General features: G+C 33.1%; 1 protein-coding gene across 1 annotated transcript in view; it reads left to right on the top strand.

Moving 5' to 3' along the window:
• The window catches only part of LOC117110313 (death domain-containing protein 1-like), a 17,239-nt gene extending 7,310 nt beyond the window's left edge, over window positions 1–9,929 (top strand). The window contains exons 4-13 of the mRNA XM_033252975.1: window positions 810–982; window positions 2,543–2,751; window positions 3,494–3,791; window positions 4,761–4,794; window positions 5,055–5,355; window positions 5,645–5,827; window positions 6,016–6,368; window positions 6,722–7,235; window positions 7,692–7,743; window positions 8,175–9,929. Of these exons, the coding sequence (XP_033108866.1) occupies window positions 810–982; window positions 2,543–2,751; window positions 3,494–3,791; window positions 4,761–4,794; window positions 5,055–5,355; window positions 5,645–5,827; window positions 6,016–6,368; window positions 6,722–7,235; window positions 7,692–7,743; window positions 8,175–8,443 (2,386 nt within the window). The 3' untranslated portion in view covers window positions 8,444–9,929. The remainder of the gene's footprint in view (window positions 1–809; window positions 983–2,542; window positions 2,752–3,493; window positions 3,792–4,760; window positions 4,795–5,054; window positions 5,356–5,644; window positions 5,828–6,015; window positions 6,369–6,721; window positions 7,236–7,691; window positions 7,744–8,174) is intronic.
• Window positions 9,930–10,001: the final 72 nt, after the last annotated feature.

Here is a 10,001-nt window from a genome sequence, read left to right as displayed (position 1 = left end):
ATAAAAAAAAACATTCAAAAATCAAAATTAATATTCTTGGTAGGAAAGAAAAAAAATTATATTGATATAATTCTTTGACCTTTCATTTATAAAATGTGCATAACATTATTCTGCGATGGTTTGAATAAAATAAAGGTGGGATGCATCCACGAAAGAGAAAATAAATAAATGAAGCCTCCTAATGTAATTTGTTATGGCTATATGCATTGGAGTTGGTAAGATAATATGGTTGTTAAGTCATGATGAAACCACCTTTTTAGAAAATTGAAGTTGTCATAATAAGTCCAATAATGTAAGCTGTAATGAATGATTTCTGTGAATGGTGAAAAAGAAACATTGAATTTCTCATTTAAATCAAACAGGTTAATATTGAGATACAGGTCGAACTATTTATTCATCAGCAAATAAATCAATAAAGTGATACGGAGCTGGTAAAATGAAGACCTGGATATATTAAAATTGTTTAACCTTGGAAATTCACAAGTATACACGACAATACAATCTAACCTAACATTAAAGATCTAACGTAGAATTTAAAAAGCAAGCAAATCAATATTTGCTTGCTTGGTATTATCAGGCCAACCGATCTTGTTAACATGTTAACAACAACAGAGGCAAAAAGTTAGAGGAGTAAATTTTTAGAATTTATGATATAATTCATAAAAGTTATGATAAAATTGATGAAGAAATAAGAAGATACAATTTAAAAGTCATTAACGGATTGAACAACCGGTATGTATGTAAATATATAAAATTATATAGGCCTATATTTCAAACATTATTACCCTTTACATTACGTTTTTATTCAGGTGTGTTAGAAAAATATGGATTCATTTATTGGAGCGTGGTTTTGCGGTCCGTGCCGACATTGATATCTCTCAAGAGTTGATATTGGATAGTTTGTCTGATAGTGTTAAGAATGCATCTGTTGTTGTCGCATATTTATCGAAAGGATACATGGCGAATAATGTCTGCAAAACTGGTAAGAGATTTCTAAAAGCATTTTTCCATCATTATATTACGTAATGGATGAATTTGTTCGTTATTATTATTATTTTAAATACAGTTAATTATCAAGATTAAGTATTCTTAAGTGCTCGAAAGTTGAGCTATTATAGCGTGCTTGAAATCAGGTTACAGAAAACAATCTAATCGTAATTCTGTAAATTTGTATGAGCTAAATGAGAAGCAAGGATGCTACCTAGAGCGTTTGTCTGATCTAGGCAACAAAAAACCTTGCCAGTTAGTCAAATTATTAAGAGTACACGTACAGAAAACAAACTGTTCAGTATTGCACTATAAAACTATATTTTACCAGGATTACATTTCAGTAGCATAATCCAATATAGTATTATAGAGTTTTATGCACTGTTTTTCAAATGGTCGTGGAAACGTAATGAAAACTATTTAAATATCATTATGTAAAGATATTGCGAATATTGTAGGATTAATTTGAATTAAAAAGCTTTAATCTCTATCGCGATTTGAAATTGTAAATACTTAGGGCATTTTGGAATTCTAGAGGGAGAGAGTTCCAGCATCTGGCACCTGCAACCTTAAATGACATACACATTTATTCAGGTTTTATTGGTTCTATAACAACATTTAATGTATTTGTATTGCCGGTGTTATGTGTGTGTCGATCAAACCTCGTCGGGGCCAGCCCATGTACGCATTTATACATTAGGCAGTTAATGGCATAATCTCTCATTTCTTCGAAGCTTGGCCAATCTAAGCTTTTAACTAAATCATTCTCCCTATAATTAATGTAATCAACATTTCTTGTTTAATTATGCGTGCATCTTTTCTGAATTCGTTTGATAATGTTTTTGTTTTCAGTTGTATTTTCCTAGACAGTTAGTGCATAGTCAGTTGTTGATTGTATAGTGATTATATAAAGTTGATCTAATAGCGATTAAAAAAATTTCCTTATTTCAAGAACATGATCATTCCATGAAAAATTTTCATCAAGTTGGATGCCCAAATAACGAATACATTTAACTTGTTCCACTGGATTATTGTTTATATGAATTTTTAGTTTATCCTCGTGTGAGACTTTATTACATTTAAATAACAGTACTTTGAATTAAGAGAAAGATGGTTTTTAAAGTACCATTGGTTAACATTATCCATCATTTTTTGAAGGTCTGTGTTTATGTCATAAATATTCTTACCAGATGTATATACAACTATATCGTCAGCAAAAATGATGCAGCCTGCGAAAGGGCATTTATAAACAAATGATGCACTTGATTATTTTATTATGCCTTTACAATGCCCCATGCGCATTTCAAACTACTAGTGGCATTATAATAGTAATTACTAAAACTCTGTGCAGATTATCAAATTTTCTTTTACAAAAATCTGCTCTATGCCCATAATTATATGTGCGTATATAAAGTCATGATGTGATATCATGAACGTATTTAAGCATGTCACTGGATAGAAAGTTCCATTTCTTATCATCATACGATTCTTAGATAATAAGGTATTTTTTATTATTTTCTGATCATTTTAAACCTGAAATATAAATCCGTTACAGTTTGCAGGTACAGTCGACTTTACAACAAACAGATTGTAGCACTGAGCCTGTACACGGATCTGACGTTTCATGAATGGGTTACTGAACTTCAGCGATCCTATCGGTCAATGACTCTCATTGATATCTCAAGACTTGGAACACTCCTTAATGTGGTCGAAGAACTCGTTAAGATCTTGCAGAATCACGATGACTTAACTAGATTTACAGAGGTAAGAACTCATAGGCCTTTGTGAAGAACATGTTATTACAACCTCGAGGTCGGGGGTTCGAAACTCTCGTTGTGCAAATCGCTTGTGTCCTTGGGCAAGGCACATTATCTACGGTCGTCTCTCTCCACCCAGGAGTAGGCCTACAAATGGGTACCTGGTAGGTTCCAACACAACTGCGCTGATTAATAGCTGCAATATTATGGAATAATAATATAATTTAATTTAATAATTTAATTTGGTGATGAGTATGTATTCTATATGTGTTTGATCCAATGACCTGGGTAGAACTGTGAAGCGCTTAGAGGCTTTGTGCATGAGCGCTATATAAGAACGACAGATTATTATTATTATTATTATTATTATTATTATTATTATTATTATTATTATTATTAACACACAAGTAACAACGATGATAATGATAATAATGATGATGAAAATAATAATGATAATAATGTAAAGCACAATTCACATTATCAAAGTGCATTTGACAAATGTGTGTGATGTGCCCATATATGGGTATGATGATGTCATATTACACCCAAATTATGAGCATAGGCCTATCACATGTTTTTGTCACATAGACTTCGATAGCGTGGATAGAACCTAAGAATGATAATAATTCTAATGAATTGCTTTCGACGAATTTGATTCTAATATTATTAGAATAATTATTATAATTAATAACAATAATAAATTATCAATAGGCATGGTATTAGTAGTATTATCCCGTATATGCTCTTAGTCCTTACCATTAGATACATTCCCAACATCAATAAGAGCTAAAACTAATCGACAGTTACCAGACGATGGATTTCCAGATGAAGATGGAACTTCATCGACAACACGAAATCCAATCAAGAACAGAAAACAAAGGATTGCATATAGTACACCGACAGCAGAAGCAATTGTGGTAACAGCAACCTCCCTTAGGAGCTCTTCTGTACAAGCAGGAACAGCAGTTGAGAATCCTTCCAAAGGATTTCAATTAGCAACGAAGAGTCCTACACAAGATCAAGTAGCTGCATCTGACACTCATCGAGGTAAGGCAATTGTTATAGATTTTCTGAAACTCAAACGCAGATGCCTTCAAATTCTACATGGATTTTATAATTCCGGTTTTACAGGAATTTGGCTCCCATTGAATTCGCACCTATGCCTATCTGTACGTAACATTCGTAGTGAACTGGAACACTCCATGACAAACTTGTTAGGGGGCGAAATTTACTATGAAATCAGACCGGAGCGGAACTGGTGACACAAGAAGTATTATAATCATCGGAGATTGAGTTCAATTGAACATTTCTTGTATAAGACCTACATTAAATGATAAAATACCTATCATAGGCTTATTTAGACCTAAGTAAGTTTTTAACTTTTAATAATAGAATGTCAGAGCAAATTTACAAAAGAATAATATAACTGATCCATTTTTGCTTTTTAATCTGTGACACATTGAAAGTTGACTATTCAAATAAACAATTTAATAATTTCAAGTGTTCTCAAAATTGACAAAAGAGGTGCAAGAGGTTGGTAAAGGACAACGGAAATGTCCTTCTTTGGTACTGAAAAATTATGCAAGTTCCAACCAACCATAACAGCCTACTATTATAGGTACAGATCAAGAAATTCAAAATACAAGGGGCTAGGGAGGGACTTTATCAGGTGGAGGGTGTAATCAACTCAGCCGCACCATGGTTAGTGCTGAGGTAAGAAAATGTGGTTACGGCACCTCCAGACGGAAATGGCATTCTTAGACCTAAATTTTAATATAATTTTTTTGTCTCTATTTTATAAAAATAATTTTTGAAAATTTCTTCCCCCATTGATTCCGCCGCTGTTAGCAATGTATTTGCCAATCGTTGAAGGGAGGAACTGTCTCAGCTTCTGGATACATCACTCATGACTTCATGAATTTATGTATTTGCAGTCATAAGTAATAATGATGTGTTTTTGTTGATTCCATTAGACTACAGTATTCAAACTAATACAATTTCTTTCACTTTTTACAGAAAACGTATCTTCACAGACAGGAGAAATGACACGGTAAGCCAGCCTATACATGTGGAAATCCAGTCAGGAAGTGCAATACTTTACTACCTACTGTTGTGCTGAAAAAATACTTAATTGTTTATTACAATTTTCCAAAAATGTTTTATTAAAAATGTTGGCGTTACCGATTTACATGATTTACAATTCTACTAATATCAAGTTATAATTTGAAAATGTTTATCACATCTTTATGTTTTGAACCGACAAAATAGTTCATAATATACAGTACCGACATAAGAATTACATTTTCTCAGATTCACAAATGAAATTGGTGAAGTTTTGTGTTTTGTTCGCACTTCTCCGAATCATCATGTTACAAAAGTCAGTAAATTAACCAGTGTAATGAAAATCGAATTGGACGATGACCAGGAACTCATAAGTGAAGTTCTAAAGTTAGACCCTGATGATAATGTATGCAAGGATTCTACAATTACATTTGGAATACCTCTTCACGCTGGATACCAACCAATGGCGTCAAAGCATCTTGTTGGAAAATTGTCTATGGACAGTGGCAGGACATGGAAAACAATTAAATCGTCAATAAAAACTTACCAGGTAAGACATTTTTTTAAATTCTGTAAGAAAGAATTAGTTTGAGTTTGTTGTAACAAAAAAACAAAGATGGAGAAAAACATTGCTATTATCACACAATTAAGTACAACCATTTCAGCGACAAATCTAGAGCATATCATATCTATTTTCCAAATCCAAAAATATATTTGAGACCGATCCTTTTTCAAATTTTGGTGACGGCTTTAGGACTTATATAGGTATCACGTGGTATAACATGGCCTAATTTTGTTGAAGTGAAAAACGTTAGCATGGCAGTGTGATCATTTTACAGGGAATAACTGTTTGTGAATTACAAGGCAACCCATTTGGAATATACGGAATTATCTCTGGTTTGGTGAAAGACTCTCATACGATTGGCCGAAACGGAGGCACAATAAAATTAACGACTGACCCCCAGGTGTGTTTGAGTTTCAAACAGAATGATTTACGGACTCCAGAAAAAGTGCAAATCATGGTAAGTGAATTCTTGAATGTAACTGTAGGACTACCTTATATTTCACTAGAAGTTTTTGTCTTGAAAATATATAATTGTATGATTACAACAGCAATATTTAATTACAAAATATATGTATAAGTTAACATAAAAATATACGCACTCAATATTAATCGAAAGTTTTAATCATAATAATTTAATATCTTTAGGTTCGACCTGTCGAAAAAGCTGCCAAAAACCTGAACCAGTATTCTGTTATATCCTGCAGTCCATTCTTAGTTGTCGAATTCGAAACAAATCGTGCAACGGATGTACCAGTGAAAATCACACTACCTGTCAGACAAATATCAAATGACAACACCACTGTGGAACCTCACTGCAACAAAAGTCACCGGCCAAGCACAGCTCCAAGTCGTCATAACTTCCAAACTAAATTAGAGCCACCATCATTCCATGTGCTTTCCAAGTTACGGACAGGAACATGGAAACAAGACAAGGTTGTTGATGTTGAACGCCCGTTTAATGATACCGTCTCTTTTTCTACAAAAGGTCTTCATAAAAGGTACAAAATGATTTATTTCAAAGTGCAAAAAATAAGAATAATAATAAATAATAATAATATACCGAATCGTGATGAAAATGGCGTTGATGAGACAACGACGATTATGAGTATAATGATGTAGGTCATGATGATAATAGAATGTTGGAATGATGATAATGGAATGTTAGAATTATGATAATGGAATGTTGGAATGATGATAATGGAATGTTGGGGGCGATGGAAAGATTGAATGTTGAAATGATGAAAGGATGAAATGATGGGTCATGGAATATTGGAATGACGGAAAGATCGAATGTTTCCAATAAAAACAAATGTATATGATGATAACTGACAAATATAATTTTTCATTGTAGCAACAAAATGGTCGTATTTGAATCAACGTCAACCGACCGACTTTCGGAAGTAGCTGACATTCTGGAAAATGCCTGCAATAAACAGACTGTGAACATCATCTTAAACCACCACAAGGACAACGATGAGAATTTTATAACACGAATTGTCTCTAGTGAGAACTGTAAAAACACGCTTGTGGAACTTAGGGAAGAGAATTACTGCGGGCCACCGTCTCCCAGTAAAGATGTTCTGCTCAAAGAAGGTCAGCTGATGAAGATAACTACAGAAGGAAATATCAGAATCATGGGTAGAGATAAAATTACGTACCGATTTTATAAAAATCTACGAGTTAAAGAGGAGTTTTTAGTAGAAGTTGTCGATCCACTGAAAGATATCCAAAGGAGATGCTACATGGGGAAGTGCATATTTTCAGTAGAACATTCGGATAAGTCTGGAAATTGTTCGATTAAGCGTAAAGAACGTAGTACAGACAACACATGGGAAGAACTGGTGGTATTTGATATTTGCCTGAAGGTATATAAAAATTACTTTGTGTAAGGTGTACTACTACTGCCTGCTACTACTGCTGCTGCTACTACTGTACTATCATTGTACCATTGTATAACCATGGAGGTATGTTTTATACCTCCATGGTATAACTGATGTTAACAAATAACACAATACACAGGGGAGCTACATTGTGCTGAATTTTAGTGTCATTATTTTCTTATTTTGTTTGTGTTGCTATGGTTTGCCAAACTATCTTTTTAAACGCTGCTTAATAGACGTAATGTTAATTGCTTTTCCTTGTTCTTCCTTAATATTTAATCAGATTATGTTGTTGATTTTATCTTATTGTTATTCCTCTGCAGCATTCTGGCTATATATCGTATTCATGCAAACAACTATGTTCTCTACTTCTCTACATAAATTAATTTGATAAACACTTATGCTTGGCTCACACAATTAATGATTTGTTTTTTTTTTTAGAAGTATGAAACACACTTAACAAGAGAAGTGCATCTAGACGAAACTCCTCATGGTCAGTTGCATTTATTTTTCGATAATTAGGCCTAATCAACCGGTATATAACTTTATTTGCAATGCAATTTATTTAATCAGCATTCACAAGAGGCAAATAAAAAGCTTAAAAATTTTCAAATGTGTATATTACTTAATATAATAGGCCTACACAATGTAACATTATCAACCATCATTGATATTGTCAGCAATTTTCGTTAATAACAAGTGAAATGGCGTCCAAAGAACCTTAATTAAGCAAACTAGGGAACCAGTATTTACACAATTACTATACTATACGTGATTCAAACTGGATGGTAAAGCAATACTCGGAAAAAAAAAACAATAATATAATATACATCTTTTTGTTAGAAACAGTAATGTATTAACGACGGTGACGTAAATATATATAAATCTCAAAAAATTTTAAGGGTGTTGTTTTAAATTTTTCAGATTTGTTGTCTGAATCTGTCATACAAGAACTAACTGACAAATTAGGAGTGGAGTGGACACGGCTTGGAATACATCTTGGATTATCTAATGCGCAAATTCAAAGATTAAAACTTGACTACAGTCACACAAGAGAAAGAAGCTTCCAGATGTTAATTCTTTGGTTACATTCAACTTCTGGTAAACTGTCGAAGATTCGGCAGTTATCGCATGCTTTGATTAAGGAAGGGAGGTGTGACTTGTCGCAGTGGTTACAAATGAAACTAGGATGAATTCCAACCTAAAAGTGTAGAAAAGAATTTTGGAAGCTCATGGTACAATTATGACTCGATGAGGTATTATTCGAAATATCGGCAGGCACGAACTTGGCATGCCTAACCTTTTTTTGTGCAATTAAGAAATCCAACGAACTAGGAGATTTTTAATAACATACAGCAGGGACGAGGAGAAGAACATACATGCACATCTATTTCAAAAAGTATATTTGAATCTATATAGATACCATCGTTTAACTTACTACTGACGTTTTTAGTCAAATGTTATCCAATGGTCTAAAATTATGTATTCGTATCATTTTTAAAACCTTTATATAGGCCTGTACATGTTCTATAAGCATATACGCATAGCATTGTTTGATTGTGATATCCAATCGTTTATGTATTGACAGAACAAGGTGATAGGACAGAACGAACATGTTTCATAACCGCTTACTACTAGCATTTTCCCTAAAATACATAGGCCTAATACATGTTTAATTACAAAATACTATAACTATATCAGTAATATGTACAATATTTATAAATCAGATTATGCTTACCAGAACTGTGAAGTTTCTGATTCTAAAAACGAACATTTTTCACGCTAAATTTGACTTTTCTCAGCAGTATAGCTGGAAAATCTTATCTTTTCTAATTTTGTTTTCTTCCATTCTATAATCGTTTTTCCTATCTTTTTGCACTGGAGTTTTCCGGCCGGCCCTTTGGTCACTTTCCATGCCTGGATCTTTTCCAAACTTTGTCCAAGCATAAACAATAATAATAACAGGGGTGTGTGTCTGGGGACCATTTAAAGGGAAAACACTCTATACTAGACATTTTCAAACCGAAACATCTGATCTGAATGAAACTTTTAGGAACTATAACCAGGTTGCATAGAAGAAATTAGTACATTTTGGGCCCAAACCTATAGGCCTATCTCAAACAACTTATCAATGGATCTAAACGAAGCTTCCAGAGTCGCTCTCAATCACTAAATTACTATGTATCAACTATGTACTAAAAATGCACTGACCTACGTAGGGTCGGTGAGTCTCCATATCTCTCTCACTATTACCATATTATAGTTCGAGTCTCACTAACGTCGCGTTGTCTTTCATGTTTTTTTTTTAACTTGATATCTTGTTATTGGCTTTTCCAGTTTTAGCAGAAATAGCCGTTGCTTTTGTTATAATTTCTTTTGTTTCTTTTAGCTTTTTTCCATGTTTTTCATAACGGCACCTTGGTCACTTTCCGTGTATAAATCTTCTTCAGGCATTGTTCAGTCAAAGACCATATTATAAAAAATAATGTGCATATCAAAATATGACTTCATTCTACACACTTTGAATATTATGTTCCACATTGAATTATTTATCATAAAAATCATACATTTGTGCTGCAATTAACTCTGACTAATCACTAACCATAACAAAAAAGCTATCGTATTGTGCCAATCGTGTAACATAATTCGATCGTAAACATTTATATGTAAAATAAAGAGTGTTTGACCAAGTGTATTCCGTCTTTTGTTTGATCTTTTTGCATCCATAACAATCTTGGAAGCTCATCGTAT

This window comes from Anneissia japonica, unplaced genomic scaffold (genome assembly GCF_011630105.1).
Source record: "Anneissia japonica isolate Jap-2015-1 unplaced genomic scaffold, ASM1163010v1 scaffold673_len1821605_cov196, whole genome shotgun sequence".
In the NCBI taxonomy this organism is placed as follows: Eukaryota; Metazoa; Echinodermata; class Crinoidea; order Comatulida; family Comatulidae; genus Anneissia; species Anneissia japonica.
The sequence above is the reverse complement of the archived record's forward strand: the minus strand, read 5'-3'. Positions and strand labels throughout refer to the sequence as shown.